This window comes from Rhynchophorus ferrugineus, unplaced genomic scaffold, assembly GCF_030347505.1.
Source record: "Rhynchophorus ferrugineus isolate W39M unplaced genomic scaffold, kcgeb_rfMv2 rfM8, whole genome shotgun sequence".
NCBI classification, from domain to species: Eukaryota; Metazoa; Arthropoda; class Insecta; order Coleoptera; family Curculionidae; genus Rhynchophorus; species Rhynchophorus ferrugineus.
This window is the reverse complement of record NW_027472587.1, coordinates 15,239,826-15,257,577: the sequence shown is the minus strand read 5'-3', so window position 1 is coordinate 15,257,577 and position 17,752 is coordinate 15,239,826. Positions and strand designations below refer to the sequence as shown.

Genomic DNA, 17,752 nt, shown 5'->3' with positions numbered 1-17,752 from the left:
CTTGGAAGGTAATTTTACAAATTATTTCATTAACCCCAACCTGATGTGCAACTTCGGTAAAAGATTTTTATGTGGAGGTATCAATGTTTCTTGGAGGACGTTTTCTTCGCCAACTTTAATCTATAGTCTTTAATATAGTCAATAGATCTCAACAATATCTCAAACACAAGAAACAAAGGAATTTGGTAAACCTAGCTTGTTGTCGGAGCAGCATGCACAATATTTTAAAATCGTCGGAAACCTGCCCACCATTGTATCCATATTTTAATTTGCGAAGAACCAGTGTCAAGTCCTTGTAGATTTCTTTGGGACGCACTGACTGACTTACAGGAATAGAAGCATTAAAACCGCCGTTGTGATAAATCCACGAAAAAAAATCCTGAGGAAAAACTCTCCTAAATTCTGGTGCCCTAGAATCTTTTCAATATTATTTTCGTTTTCGGCATAGCATAATACGTGCAAATCAATTGAAAATAATCCATAGTTACTGTTGATCAATTCCTACTTGATGGTTATCATATTTCGGAAGCATCTTCATCAAAATTATATCTAGCACTGAAAGTTGACAAGAATCTTGTGTAATCTAGATGGAACCGATGAATGGATGGAATTCTTTCAATCATTAGAACTATACTATCTTTATTTTAATTCAATTCTACTAATTTAATTTAATTTAATTCTACTATTTTAATACTTATTCCATAATCTATTGAAAAATTGCTCTACACCGTAATTTTTATGCCATACAAACAAATTATTAAATTATATATGATTAGTATTGAAAACACGTTATTCTTCTCGATGGAAACGTCACAATATCACTTTAATTTTGACTGAAATACGAACAACAAATTATTCTAATGCCACTGAATTAACAATTTTCAACAACAAAAATGTGTTAATATTAGTTGCAATAGTTTAGTAAAATAGTATTCACGCTACCTTATCCTTTTAAATAAACACTTTATGTCCAAAGTTCCATCATTTTTGATCATCATAGTGACATCTATCATAATCTATGGAAAATATAGTAACAGATATAACAATATAGTGTTAGAGTTACAATATAATACCAAAACTTAATTGGTAATCCAAATAGAATAATATTAATTTCCCAATAATCAAATATGCAATTTTTTAATCAAAAACACAATCCCCTGTTTATTTGTCGAAACACTAATTTATATAACAAATTAATTGTGGTATTGTTTATTAATTATTAAAATATATTGTAACATTCCCAATCGGCTAAACATGACCGGATTTTTATCTGTTAAACCGAATTATTATTAATTTTCCCGCTACAATAATATTGTAATTAAACTTTAAATGAAATAGCATTCCTAATTTTAATTTAAATCCAAATATATAAAAATTTCATTTTTATACATTTTAATAACCAATACGAAAACAACCCAGTGAATTTAATAATTAATAATGAACAAAAGTATGGTATAAAAATATATTAAATTTATTATCATACGCTAAAAATGTTCCAATAATCGCATACGATATTTTTAATTAAAACTTAACATCAACCATCGTTGTGTTTATATAAACAGAATGCAACATTCGAACGTTTTAATGTATATTTCAAATTAATTATTATTATGCAGACTAATGAACAAAATAACTAGTATCGGTCATAATTTAGAGGGATATGATGACCATTTTTTTGTTACAATTAATTTAATTTATTTATATTTGCATTTTAATAATTCTTTTTTTTTAAATATCAATGAAAAAAGCTCTCTCTTTCCGCTACATGGTGCAATCACTTTTCCATGAGTTTAAACATTTTTTCTACTTGATTTGGGCAACACTTCTAAATGTTTCTGTAACTTATGGTATGGTTGTAGCATTCCTCGATATTGATGATATGTGATTAAAATATATCATTATAGGTAAAGGCAATGTCAAGTATGTTAACCAAAATATTTGCAATGACAATTTTTTTTTATTACGTGCAGAAAATGTGTACATACATTTATAACCAATACATTTATAACCAACTTCACAGTGAGCTTCACTTTCCAGTACGTCATTTGGTCGTGAGCATAAAAGATTAATGCGTTGAAAATGTTTGAATTTTTAGTGAGTAAATAGCGTTTGCGGAACGTTTTATTTTATTACTTCAGTTTGAAGATAGAGGAGGCTGAATCTCATAGAAGCTGTGTGGACCTATGGCAATAAAATTACGAAAATACGAAACAAACCCTATACAAGAGATAATAAATATTAATGTTTGTAAAATTTTAACCAAAATATTATAAAAGATAAAACAAGAACACGTTTCTATAACATCATATATATTACTTGTAATATACAAATCAACATTGCTAGCAGTTAAATGTACCTCTCCTATACACCTTCCTGTGCCATACGGTATTCGAATACACTGCCTCTTTCTAGAAAGACTTTTTGTTGCGTGATTGTAGTTAGTTCACTAGCAGGGTCCTTGGGAAATCCATAACCGCCACCTCCAGGAGTTAGTAATCTAAAAGTATCCTAGAAACAAAAGCGGGCATTAGATTGAAATAAACTATAACATCAGTTGAGAATAGACCCACTAAGGTTAGTGGAATTCTAATGTATATAAAAACACAACCAATTTTTTTAAAATCCCCTCAATAGGTCATCCGTTGATCGATTTTTAAATTTTATTATTAAAATTAATTATTTTGACATTGGCAACGTTACTATAAAAAATTTAAACGACAAACAACCTGGTCCTACAATTTAGACGTAACTTTCAAGAGCAATTCTAAGTTATTTAATACACAGGCCCAAAAGTTTCTCACCGACTATATACAACATAAGACGATTATAGCTAACACTCCAAAACCGAGAAGGTATTACGAACAATAGATTCTCCAGTCTGCTAATTCTATTCCACATTATTCCTTTATAATATAGTGTTAGAATTAACGCTTTGTCTATCAATCAACTTGATAATATCCACTGTTAAAAACACACCAACATAATTTCTGAAAAAGACATTTGCGACCTTTCTTTCTCATTACCAAGTAAGGATGAAAGGGGATGAACAAAACTACAATAAGCACTAAATTATTTGGACAAATCATCAACAAAAACAAAAGCCTTGTTAAGTGGTGACGACAAAAAACCCCGATGCAAATCCGGCACATTCTCTTCCGGTGATTTTGTTAAATTCGCAATTCCGTTAATGAGGCAATCACCATTATCTTGATTATTTAAAAACCGCGGATAATTTAAGATAATTAATATAATTTATTACTTCCCCCCTTCCCCACTCCCTCTGTCATTAACACGGCACTCGGTTGACACCTTTTCATTCTGGTTAAAAACCGTATTTATCAGGGCGTTCATACATTATCACTGTTAATTAATTTTGAGCGATAGTAAATGATGCATGTTATACTATGTTGCAATGAACACTGCTACCCAACAATAGTAAGTCAAACTTGTGGAGTTTAATATGAATTCTTTAAGAGGTCAGAATTATAGGTCTTCTCACACAAGACTGATTATATAGGTTTGGCACAAAAAAGGAATTATTAGGAAACCTTCAATTTCGCTTTGACATTCCTGAGACAGAGTGATGAGAGTGGAGACAACTAAAAGTATGCACATAATTAATTGAATATAACTGTTAATATGGTTGTGTAGGGCGTGGAAGATTTGTGTGCACAGATATGATTATAATTGTTCAAAATTAAATATGAGCTTTACGTTAGAACATATACGTATGAGGAAAAAATGAACACAGACTGTTTTATAGATATGGTAAATGCATTAGACAAAATTTAGAAGAAAGCAAGCAAGAACTAGACGTAAAAAGGTAAATATGCTCTCGTATGAAAGTAAAATACGTTTCTCAGATATACAATTGTTAATTAGGTGGATTGGGCATACCACTACATAAAAAATGCTGCTTATGGGTGGTGTAGAAAAGAGTTCAATGTAAACAAAACAAATCTAACCTACAAACTTATATATATGTGTTCGTAATTGTAGCTTTAAGTCCTTCGATAATATATGTATTAGATGTAATGTTAAATTAAATTATATCTGATAATATTTTTGTTCAATTATTTTATTTAGATACTTGGGATTTACTACTTGGGTTGAAGAAAAGTTCAGATTCACAACTGGGGCCAATAGGTTATGCTGCGATAAGGTAAGAGGGGTTCCTAAAATATTTTAAACATTTCTCGATTATAAGAACATATTACTAAATCAGTAAATGTTATTGTGATCTTCTTTATGGATTTGTTTGATTGTCGAAATAAATTAGCACAAAAACATAACCTATAAATATAAACATTTACTTTAGAACAATTGAAACATTACAATGTCGTCACAACCTCAAAAGGGCCTCGATTAAATGTCCGACCATGTAATTTGAAAAAATAAAATCGCCATCAAAGGCAAGGGAAATGAGAACTTCTCGAGGAAAAAGTTAAAAAACGAGAGCCGAGAAAACTACTTATGGAAAAAAAAGTCGAGCTCGTCCTTCAGGCGGTACGTTAATGGCCCGCCAGGGTGCGCAACCGTCAGGTGCGACGAGGCACGGTGGAGTGATTAGGCGTCGTCAAGTTTTACAACTCCTGCAAAGCCGTCGAGCCCTTTACAGCCACCGACGAACACATACACGCACACACTATAACCACCGCTGGTCCTTCGATGTGTCTAGCGAGAGGACGATGAGGCGAGGGGTTTTGAGGACGATCAACGAAAGCCTGCCTTAAGGAGGCGGCAAACTGAAGGAATTCTTGTGGGTGGATGAAGACGTTGGCGTAAGAATTGGATAATGAATACAGAATGATTAGGTACATGTAAAAATTATGCTTTTCTATATATAAATAAACATGTAAATGTAATTGCTTTGAAAATAAGTTCAAATAACTATGTTAAACGAATTGTTTCGTTAAAATAAAATAGAAGAGTCATGAAAAATACTGTTTCAAAGGTAACTAATCTGGAAAGTATTTCAAGAAAACTAAGGAATATGCAGCTCTTTGCGGGAGAATTATTTCAAATTGTCACTCGATAAATATATATTAAATGTTTGTGTTTTATGTCATTTAAATTTTTTATAAACAGAGCTGAAAAGAGACAGATATCTAATAAGCAAAAGGCAATATAATTTTAAGATGTATCCTCTAGATTGGTTCTAAAAATATTGATTCTTTTGAAGTCTCGAAACTGTTTTTGAAACGGTTCTTTAAGTTTTTAGAATATCCTGACATCAGGAGCTAAAAAAATTCTGAATAAATATGAGTTGTTTATGAAAAAGTTGCGAATGAAACAGGGCTGCAAAAATATTTAATAGTTCTTCAGGTTTTGTGACGTAATATTTAAATTTTCAGGTGTGCTGAATCCGATTGCCTCACTTTTCTTCATAGGACGACATGTTTCTTAATATCTTGGGTAAGAAAATTAACCGAGTATTATATAAATATAAAAGAGAATGGCCTTGAAAAAATATATCTTAGAGATAACTCAGAACTATGCAAAATATCACCAGAAAACTATAAATTAAACTTATGTGTTTTATATAATATAGTTTTTTAAAAACAAGGCTGTAAAAGATACTCAGCAAATCAGATAGCAGGAGACTACGGTCATAGAGTTCTACGAAGTCCTCCTTATCATTGCATGTTAAATCCAATTGAATTAATATAAAGGGTGATAAAGAATTATTATAATCTACGTACTAGAGGATATAATCAAGAGGGAGATATAATTAAAAACTGCTTGGTCTATGACACCTTCGGTTTGGATGAGCCCAATAATAGACGACCAGAGAGAAGATGATGATATCGTGAATAAGTATTTAACAGATTAGTAATTAATTGTTGTTTACTAATTGACTTAAACAGTGATTCTGATAGTAAAAGTGAAAAAGACTTGTATATATAGATACATGAGTAACTTTACAAAATATATATGAGCGTCTGGCAAGAATGTTTGAATAGAGAATGGATATTCTACCACTCTTTTACAGGTGATATGAAACATTCTTTATGACAAATGCTGTTATAGAACTAGAAGGTAGAGGAAATCGGTAGAAGTTTGCAAACAAAATGTATACGTTTAATAACAGGAGAAAAAACTACAAATATACTCATATCAATATGACTTGGCAAGACAACGTGAGATGCAAACACAGGATCTAACTGTGATAAAGTAAATATTCTCTCCAATAAAAATACATTATTTAAATATAATTGGATTAGATTTATAGGGATACCACTACATAAAAAACATAAATATAATAATACGACCCTATACAACTACCTTATTATTGATTCATTATCTTATTTATATTACAGTTTTGTTATAAGTCAAAACCAAAATAAACTAATAGTTACAGTTGATGCTATAACTACTATTAAAAGTTTACTATTACTTTGGAAAGCCTATAGTTGCAGTTTTATTCCATTAGCTATTAATACAGAAGATTTTTGACCTTATAAAAAATATTAGGCTGAATATCCATAGTTGAATCAGTAGTCTATTAGTATTCATAACAGATTTTTCATTAAAAAAAAAATATTACAACAAATATCTTACCAGGAAACAAAACCTTACTAGGACATTACATTTTCACGCTTTTTTATATTTAATTTAAAATTTTATTCATTATTTGCTCGTTATTAGTTTTTCAGCTATTTGCTGAAATAACACCGACAAAAAACGACAACGTGTTCTTAGCCTTGCGCTACAAACTTCCCCCAGCTAATCTCGGTTGTTCTCTAAAACTAATTTCAACTTTCACTTAATTTCGCTCCTCCCGAGTTTACACTAACAGTGGTCCTTACATAAATCTACGGGAGAATGTTTCAAAAGACGAACGTAATTTGTTTTACACTAATGTAAAGTTTACTTGTATTGATTAACATTGCTTAAGGTTTACAAATTCTTATAAATTATGTACATGCATTTAGTTTCCCAATCATAGTTTGTTAAATCTTAGGATATAATATAACAAAGTAATATAACTTATTATATTTGTTACAACAATATACAGAATGTCGACAGTTATTAGATCTGTAAAGTTTTCAGTCATCTAGCATAATTTTAATTACAATTAAATTAGTTTCATTAAATAACATTAAAATAATGTTAAACCGACCTAACTAAATAAAAAAAGAAACGGTAATTATACAATGCAATACTATGTTGAATTTTTATATTGTAAATACTGTGAAAACTCAAACAAGAATGACATGTATATCTAATATATAGTAAATATAGCAAATATATAGTTTAAAATATATTTGGTTATTTATTCTAGGACTAATCGAAACACGAAACCGCGAGCCATTGAAATTATCCAAAAAGCTAGTAACAAATAGGCTTAAAAAAGGCCAGCAAAAGATTGCCAACAAATATCAAAGCTCTAATGTTGTATATTATAGGACTTAATAGATTCAGAGTTAGAAAAATATTACAAAATTGTTAAATTCGGCGCAAATAAACAGTACCATTATAAATACTCTAATAGATTTACTTTAATGTTAAGCCACTCTGAATTAAAAAACAAATGGTAATCATACACTGTAGAATTATGTTTATATTTTATATTGCAAATAAAAAAAGAACTCTATGAATAACATATGTTACACAAATACACAACAGGTTGGTTAACGTAGTGGTCAAAGCTGCTGAGGCATGGTCGGAAACGTATGTTTTTGACAGAGTGGAGGAAATTTCACTTGCTCGACAATAGTAGAATCCACGGCAGTAACCAGACTCAGTCGGTAGGCTTAATGCTGAGGTCCGTAGTTCAGAGCCTACGTTAAGCAGTAAGTCCATTCCAGATAAAATCTAATATATAAAAAGGAGACTGTGAAATCCTCAAAAAGATCTAATTTGGGATTAATCTAAATATATATATATATATATATATATATATATATATATATATATATATATATATATATATATATATATATATATATATATATATATATATATATATATATATATATATATATATATATATATATATATATATATATATATATTAAAAATATTAATCAAATATATTAAAGATATTTAAAGTATATTTGTTTTATTTTGCGTATAATTTTAAGGAGATCTGTTGTTATAGCGCCAATTTTATAGCATTTAAGGTACAAATGAATTGTTTCAGAACAGAAAAACAGCAAAATATTATTGTTTTTCAGGATGGCAAGTTTAAATTAGAGTAAATTATTTCCCAAGTGGTTCTTCTCTAGCACGGGAATGAGATTTTAAAGTAAAAGATAAACTTAAGTGAATAGGATTAAGTGAACTCCTGGTTTGGTCTTTGCGTTTCAGACCAGATCATAGAAAAATGAACCCAAATATGGAAGAGCATTACTTAATCAAGATGCAATTCACAATTTTAATTTAAATAATAAAAAAGCCTACATATATGGTTGAATTGGGATACGAAATGTATGTCTGCTACGAACTTCTTGTCTTAACCAATTGCAAAGAAAAATAGGACTACAAGTTCAATATTAGAATCAGAAATAGTTCAGTCTACGTTAGAATCTCCGGAAAGAATGCAAATTGTAAATTGAGAGTTTTGAAAAGTGAAAGAGTTGAGATATTTAATTCTGTTACCATAAAATAAGGACCAGATCAAACTAAATTCCTATCTGTATATAGAAAATAACTTTCAGGTAAGTTAACTCTTACCCATTGATACTACAAGTGATTATTCCCCTTATTGTTGTTTTTGATTTTTTTTTCTCTTCTAGGACATCTCCGACTACCGACCTCAGGCATTAATAAACCTCGAGCGCCATTACCGACAAAAATAGCAGAGTATAACGTTAAATCTAGCGGAAAATATGCTCGAAACGCCGCGACAGAAGTGAATTTGAATAAAGCGGCGCGTGACAGATGTCCTTTGATTGAAGAGACGTCGCGGCTCAAGAAAATGACGACGGGAAGAAATAACGGGCCTCCTCCACAATTGGAAATATCAAAAATTGTCTTTTTATATTCGGGAACGATCGTGGGGAGGGAAGTAAGCTGACCCGATGGAGGATGAAAAACGTTCCGTATAATTCCGCATCGCTTAAACGATGCTTTCTTCCTCTTTGCGTGGCGTCGATGACAGATACCTAAAAATGCAAATAAAAGATTTCATACAAATGAAAATATTATCACGTTTTTGATAATGTTATACCCTTCGTGTATTCTTATTTAATTTATTACTGTATTAATGGCATATATAAAATATGCTCGCTCATAGCATATATATATATGGAAGCGACTGTCAGAATGAGTTAAATACAAATGAAAAATATTATTAAGTTTCTAATTTAAACACAAATAAGCAGTACCGTTATAAACACAATGTTCAACCACTAAAACTAGATTAAAAAAGAAACGGTAATCGTAGAATGCAGTATTATGTTAATATCCTATTTCAAATATATTTTTGTCCTCCAAGAATGACAGTTAATGATTAAAAATCATATAGTTTAAAATATATATAGTTAGTTATTCTAGAACCAATTTCCATACTAAACTAAACTTAATACTTATTAGATATGACACCATATGACTTTTTATATCTGAAAAAGTCAGTGAAGATAAAGAAAGCAATTTTGAACAAACTTGAAATCTTGAATTAATTTATCTATCTATTAAGTTGCATCGGGTATATATGTAGCCAAATTCACATTGAAACTCCACTGACAGGCTTCACTTCTCATTATGTCAGATTTGGAAATGTAAACAAAACGTTATTCATTGCGTTGAAAATGTCTATATTTCTCCTCAATAAAATTCATTTGAGAAAATGATTAATTCAGTTTGAAGAAAAAGGAAACTGAAGGCCTTCATACACTGTCTGAAGCTTATGGAAACCATACTAAATCAACATTAAAGTGTAAATATTAGTTCAGATATTTTAAAATTGGTGATTTCGACAATGAAGATACTCTTTAGCATGACCGTGCTCGACCACAAGTTGCTAAGCCGGTGGAAAAATGAGAAAAATAAGAATTGAATGTATGCCGTATTCTACAGAACTGGCTGCTTCTATTTACTACTTTTACTGACATATGGCTCATGCCTGTCTGGGCAGCCCTTTATTTTTTATAAATGTAAGAATTCACTGATAACCCATTTCCATATATAATACGTAAATTGCCTGAAAGATGAAAAAAGGTAGAGGTTGTAGATGGATAATACTATAAAATACAATAAAAAAAAGATACCATAAGTAAAAATACAATATAAATAAAATACATTATACCGATTTTTTACAATAAAGCTTCAAATTTAAAAAAATCCTTGAAAATTGATTGAAATGATTGAATAAAAATTTGTTTTTCCATAAAAACGCAATTATAATGTTTACACTAGTTAAATATACTTCCGTATTGTACAACTTGTTGGAGAACAAATTACACATTAAAATATTTTACGCATTTCTCCTGTAAAAGTCTATTTTCGTTTACGCATTCCGACAAATAACTAATTACGGAAATACCCGCCCGTTTACCTGCTAAAAGGGAGATTCGTTTTAGTTTTGATGCATTCATAAAACGAACTATACTAAAACAAGCTTTATGATCTCGTAAAACGTTAATTAAGCTTGCACGACACAAAATTTATTCTCCATATTATGTCGTTCCTTGAATTTTATTAACCGCCATGAAAAGTTTTTAACGGCCCGCGCTAATTTTCATTTAGGCCGTCGGTTTTCAAAATTTTCATATTAACAGCCTTTATAATGGGTTGAGACAAAAGTAATTCGGTTTTTTTCTCATGCTTTTTAAAATATATTTATTCAGATAGGGTTCAAGCGTTAATCAATTATATACGGCCCTATGAAAAAGAAGTTTCTGAATGCTATAAAGCTTATAGCAACCATGCTCCATCAATATCAATAGGATATATAAATGCTGGTTAAAATGGTTCAAAAGTGACGATTTTAACACAGAAGACAAAAAGCGTTCTGGGCACACAAAAAAAATTGAAGACGGAAACTTGAAAACATTATTCGATGAAACCATCAATGGGGATCGCTCTAGACTACAATTTGTCTATTTGAGCATAGTACTGAGCGAAAAACGGATAGAATAGGGGCAACGAAGCAACAATATTTGAAGAAAGGAAAGAAAATGGCAAAACCGGTGAAAATATTAAAATAGGAATTAAATCTGCTACCCCAACCTCCGTATTATTTAAAACTTTTCGTTTTAATTACTTATGGAGGTCAGACATTAGTATAGTTTAAGTATTAGTATAGTTTTTCAGAAAGCAAACGATAGTCGGATAGGGCAAGGTCCGGGTTGTGCAGTGAATGAATCAAACATTCCAAACAAATATGTCTTTATAATTTCCGAGTCACTAAATATATGTGTAATATATTTACAAATTCGAATTTGAAATGATCATCTTTTTCATGAGTTCATTTAATTTTTTTATTTCTGTTTTCATTTGTTCATTTTCCTAAATGTCTATTTTAACTGCATTACTTATTGACTATGGACCATAACTCATTAGAAAATAGGTCCAAATTGCATGGCCTGTATTCATTCGATTCAAAAATGGTTCGATTTCATTTCGATTCTTCAGCGATTTACCAAGAAAAACTTAGTCCGTTAAATATCTCACTATTAATACTGGCGAAACTCAAGTATCTCCATTTGGTCTCCACTCACTCACTTCATTGTTAGGACACTGTGTTAACATAATGAATCATATATAGTTAATATATATAGTTAATACATGAGTTTAGCATAATTCCTTATTATAAAATATTGAGATGTTACAAACATAACATAAGCTAAATAATAAACAGACCTGATTTAAATATTTGTGAAATATTATGATTTACACCCGTCATCATTATGTTCTAAAACAATATTAAACCAGCCATAATAGTAGATATTGAGATGTTACATACATAAATTAAACTAAATAATGAACAAAATTGGTCGAATTATTTTGAAATAAAACAATAAATAATCGTCAGCCTTATGCTTCAAAACAAAATTAAACCAGCCATGATAGTCATCTTTTTTTTTTCTATGAATGATAATATTTTGGTAACCAATACAACAGAATTATAAAAAAGCATAAACACAATATTAAGCCATTATTAATAAAATAAAAAAAAGCGAATCGTACAATGCCAAATTATGTTAAGTGTTTTAATATAATAACATAAAATATCACTTTGCAAGAATATAAGGATATAAGTTACATACAAAGTTTAAATGATTACTAGCAATTTCTAATAGAGTTCATTCGGAATAATTACAAGGATCCCAAAAATGCTTTTTGTCGTTTACGGTTCATCAAACCGCCCAACCGGGCTAATTGAAATTCTCCCGTTTTTGGTCGCCGGTAGTAATCCAGACACTTTCTATCGACGATTAAGTTAATCTCGCATTGTTTGCCGAAGTTTTATACGGTTTAAGACCCTTTTATCGCTGTTAGCGATGTGCCTGATCCCGTCCAGCACGAAAACGTTCTGGCGACATACCCATTCCGACTGTTTCTATTGTGTTTTACGGAATTACACCTTGAATTGTTTTATCGAGGCGACAAAAAAGAATTTTAGATTTTCGTCTTTGAATCGTCTAAGAGCGAGTTTTGTGAATGGTAATGGGACAGTTAAACATGTATAAAAATCATTAAGTTCATTGAAAAAGTTGACCGTAAAATAAATCAGCGTACAAAATATGTTATATACATCAACGGTAATGACAGCACACACAAAACATAGTAAGGCATCATAGACAAAGATGAATAATAGACAAAGTTAACTAATATAGACCCAGGATATTAATAAGGACTACCGATTTTCCTGTAGTCCAAATTAAACCACAATTTATTTAGGTAATTCTGTTTCTTTCATAGAGTAATCATAAATATAAAGTGATATGTCACTAAAACTTGTTTTCAAATTATTTTCAACATTGAACATTAACTAAAATAAAAAAATTAACTAATAGCTAACACTGACTAACTAATTCATTTATCTATTAATATATCTATTTATTTACATATTCAGTTATCTACTGATTTATCTATTCAGTTAGCTATTCATTTATCTATTCATTTAACTATTCATTTATCTATTCTTTTGTCTATTCAGTTATCCATTCATTTATCTATTCAGTTATCCAATTTATTCTGAACATTCTCTGCTAATTATTTTTATTCTCTGCTTTTTATTTATTTATTATTATAACTCATAATCACTATAAATCAAAAACAATAGTTTTATGGTTGCAACTGTAAATATAAATTGTAGCTTTCTTATAAATCAGAGGATAATGCCATAGTGGCCAAAGTTTCTGATGTATAGTTATGATGTATGGATAATTTGAAGTACACATAAACGCCACCGAAAGTGGTTTCTACTGGCTCTTAATGGCAGCGTATCTAGCGTGTGGCTTTTAGCTTTCTCCCTTGTACGCATTGCACGTTATTATTGCTAGTGTTAGTATATAAGGTGGTACGTCGCGTGCTATCCCTTCGTACCGTGTGCACATGTCAGCACAGTTTAACATTGTTATCAGATATCGCTATTGTATTTCATCATTATTCTCTAACGACACGTCGAGGCATTGTTATCACTATCGGCATTGAAAACTCAACAGACCGACGTACAAACCTATTTTCCAGTCAATTGGCCTTAATTATCAATATCACCGTTGTTAATCAACCTAGCCAATAATTCCTTTAATAATTATACGACTGGATAAAGGTTCTTTATATCATACTCTTATTCTCGAAAATTGGTTGCTCAAGTACTTTATATGATGTTTGTTTTTATGGTGTATATATATTTTTTGTAACTAAAATAAACAAATATCCTTTAAAAATAATTTCTCTTTTTTATTTACACCCACATAGTAAAATTCGTTCTACACATGCTCCATCATTTCGTTACCTCATTTAGGTTTTTATTTAGTCTTTACAATTTTTCCACGTTTGTCGCCTAAAATATATATTTTATTTTAATTTTTTTTCCAGCACAGATGAAGAAATTAGCGGCTGTTTGGTACAAGAATGAGACAAAATTCTTACTAATAAATAGTCATTGTGTATATGTCAAGTATTCATATTATTTTATCAATCCTCTATACATATAACATAAAGTCTCAATAATTTCTACTAATTACATTAATTTTCTATGAACATCTATTCTAATATTATAGCTGAAACTTTACAACACGAAATCTAATTACGAGCGCGGTGTATCCATGGCTCCAGTTCTGTCACCTCTATCCTGCAGCACATATTCCCGAGATAATTAGGAAAATGGATGATACGCGACAACGTGGAGATGGCGAAGGCTTTTTCCGTACAAGTCAATCTATCTGTCGTGTCAGAAATGTGGCCGGGCACTCAAACAAAATTGAAAACGACAAGAAAATTGCGTCATCTCCGACAATTTAAAACTGCACTCTGCAGCTACCGTTCTGCCGGATCTCCGGGGACGTCACTTCTTTAGTCTGGATAGTTTCTCCGACCAACTTCAATCGTATAACTGATCTTTTTAATTGTTTAATATATTCTTCCATATATCCATATTAACCTTTGTAACATGACCCATGAAGACAACGCCTTAACTATTGATCTATTATAGTTATTAAGTCACCTACCCCAATTTCTTTAGTTATTAACAACAGAAAGTCTAACAAATGAATTGGTTAGATTTGTAGAGCTCATGATAAACAATTATTTTCCAATTCTACAGACACAGATTGTTCACCGACCTTATATTAAGATTACCGAGCATATCCAGCCAAACATATACGTATGATTTGATGAACCACCATCACAGTAGGTCCCTACCAATATTAGCTGATGAATGAGTAAACTGAACATCAAAAATATTCACTATATATAGACAAAATAAAGCTCTGTTAGATCAACTTCCATCTAACAAATCTCTTCTGATTACAAACATGTCTTGATATCAAGACTAAATTTAAATACATACTACCAGAATGATGAAAAAACTAGTGACTATATCATGAGTACCAGTACAAACTTAATTATGAAATAGTTTATTAGTACCCTTAAATTGTACTTAAATCAATTCTAAAGCAAGACGAATACCAAGTAAATATAAGTTCGTATTTCCAAAATTATAATTAAACTAGACTAACTTGATATAAAGTTAATAGTGGCACTTATACACTTTGAACAGGTCGTATTATCCTTACTGTTGTTAATAATAAAAGTAAAGAAATTCCTCGCCCACTAAATTTGTGACTAACTATTAACAAATATAAATTATATATACAAAATATTCTCTGTCATAAACAATTACTACATGTTTCAACTCTAGTCTTTGTAAATATTTACTCAACCGAAATTAGATTTGGATTCGAAAATACCGTTAGTGCTTAGTGATACCATACTTATTATTTTTCAGTTGTCGAATCCATGCGTCTATCAAAAAACGACATTTATATGAAATATAAATCGTGGTAAAGTATTAAATAGTCAATTCAAAAAATTAATCTTCAAGTTTCAATACACTATATACTCTATTCAAAATACTAGTGAACTAACGTCATCAAGATGTTTTATGTACTGCCTATAGCAAATTGTAAATTCATTATAAGATCAAATAATATTTTTCTTCTTATTTTATTCAATGGTAATGCTGTCTAATTCATTAAAGCATATAACCAAATCAATATATAAAATTCTTCCGGTTGTTCAACGTCTGTAAAAAGAAACCGTCCTCATACAAAGCGGATGACGAATCAAGATCACCTTAATGTTAGTTCTATCAGAGTTCAATATGAAATGAATAAAAACAATGATTATCTTTTCAATATAAGCATAATTAATACAATTATAAAGGATTAGATTACGTAAATTAAATTTTGAAGGAACCATGCTAAAGAGTGAACTATTTAAAATCGTTACTCGATAAATATTTAATTGCATTTTATGTAATTTACTTTTTTAGAAATAGGCCTGAAAAAATACACTGTAGTATACAAGATGTATGAAAAATATGGCCACAAAAGGTAACGTCTTTCTCAATATCTCTGAATATCAATAAATCTATCTATCACCATATGTATCTCTGAAAATCAATGAATAAATCTAGTTTTATCAAGAAAGGCATATACAGGTAGTAACAGAACAATTTAAGGAGATATACCGTAATACCAAAATGTCTTTACAAGCAAATACTGCACCGAAAGAAATAAGAATAAACCTATAAGGTTAATATGTTCTCTAATTTAAAGTAAAATATATTACTTGGATATATGTCACAAATGTTAATTAGGCGAGTTAGGCCTCCAGAGGATACCACAGCATAAAAGATCGTGCCTAGAGCTCTAGCTCATCGGTGGTGTGAAAAGTAGTTTAATGAAAATATAAAAACACAACCCTACCCTACATAATATACATTAGATCAACTATAATGATGAAATATATTATAACTGATATGTCAAAGATAAAGTAAACTAAAAAAAAATTGATGCGGCAACATTGCAACATTTTGGCGCCATCAATTTAAAAGACGTGGGTTCACCATTTTAGTGAACGGCTTATATATTCTAATCGTGGTTTGATAATAATGGCAGGTAGTTTTAATCAGTATTCAACATTTTTGGCTACAAAATATATTCTGAGCACATAATTATTAGACAACCAATAAAAATGTCCACCCTTGTAAGAGTAAAACTATTGATGACAGTAACAACATGCATGGGAATTATTCCACATTTTTTCTCCATATAAACCCTTCCTGGTCTTCCGTAAATAACTTAGATCAAAACTAGCCAAATCGGTCCAGTCGTTCTCGAGTTTTAGCCAGACTAACAAACAGGAACTCATTTTAATACAAAATTCCACGTCTAAAATTAGACAATACTGTTCTTAATTGAACATTTTACATAAAAAAAAATCATGCGCACAATCCTGGCGTATTAAAACAAAAAAAACTAATTTATCTGGGGTTTTTTACTGCCCAATAAACCGGTCTATATTAAGAACAACTTCTTGTGGCGGCGATCCGGCCCGGGTCGGCCTTTTTCCGATGATAAAAACGCAACTAAACACTTTTAGGACCGACGTTCTCACCAGAACTACCGATGCCCCAGCTTTACGAGCCGAAGACCAAGAATGCGGCAATATACTGCCGGGAATCTCAGGACGAACGGTCAATTTCGGGAACGATTCCGTTCCCATTCCCGCCGACCCGATAAGCTCGGGAACGCGAAGGGAACGGCCGTAAACCCTCCTCTACGTTGACGGTCTGTTGATTTTTAAAGTCTCGATCGAACTAAAATATCTCGAGAAACATCTCACAGAGTGAGTCAGTTTAATTTAGCTATAAGAAACTATAATAAATGGGAAGTGGGACTTAACTTTGAGGAATCTAGTATAAGTAGGGCGCAACACGTGAGGAAAAGATGGTTTGACTTATAATGTACTTTGTGGAAACAACATATTCTTTTTAACAAATTATTGAAAAATTGAAACCAATCTAGATCTAGATCAAAGTCTAGATCTAATTGAAATATCTCGACAAATATTTGCCAGAATGAGTCGGTTTAATTTTGTTATAAGGAACTATTATATGCAGGTACTAAGACTTAACCTTGAATAACTAAAGAGAAGTGGTCACAACACATGAAAAATATATAATTTGAATTTATAATATGCGTTGAAAAGGCGTTGAAATAAACATAGAAGCTATATATTGTCCACAAAGATACAAAATAACACAACAACAATACAACGATTTATTTATTTT

At 30.6% G+C, this 17,752-nt stretch overlaps 1 protein-coding gene across 2 annotated transcripts in view; it reads right to left on the bottom strand.

Moving 5' to 3' along the window:
- Positions 1–2,292: 2,292 nt before the first annotated feature.
- The window catches only part of LOC143200758 (5-oxoprolinase), a 134,368-nt gene continuing 118,908 nt past the window's right edge, over positions 2,293–17,752 (bottom strand). For both annotated transcript variants that reach the window (XM_076411367.1, XM_076411368.1), the window contains exon 20: positions 2,293–2,508. In XM_076411367.1, the coding sequence (XP_076267482.1) occupies positions 2,362–2,508 (147 nt within the window). In that variant the 3' untranslated portion in view covers positions 2,293–2,361. The remainder of the gene's footprint in view (positions 2,509–17,752) is intronic.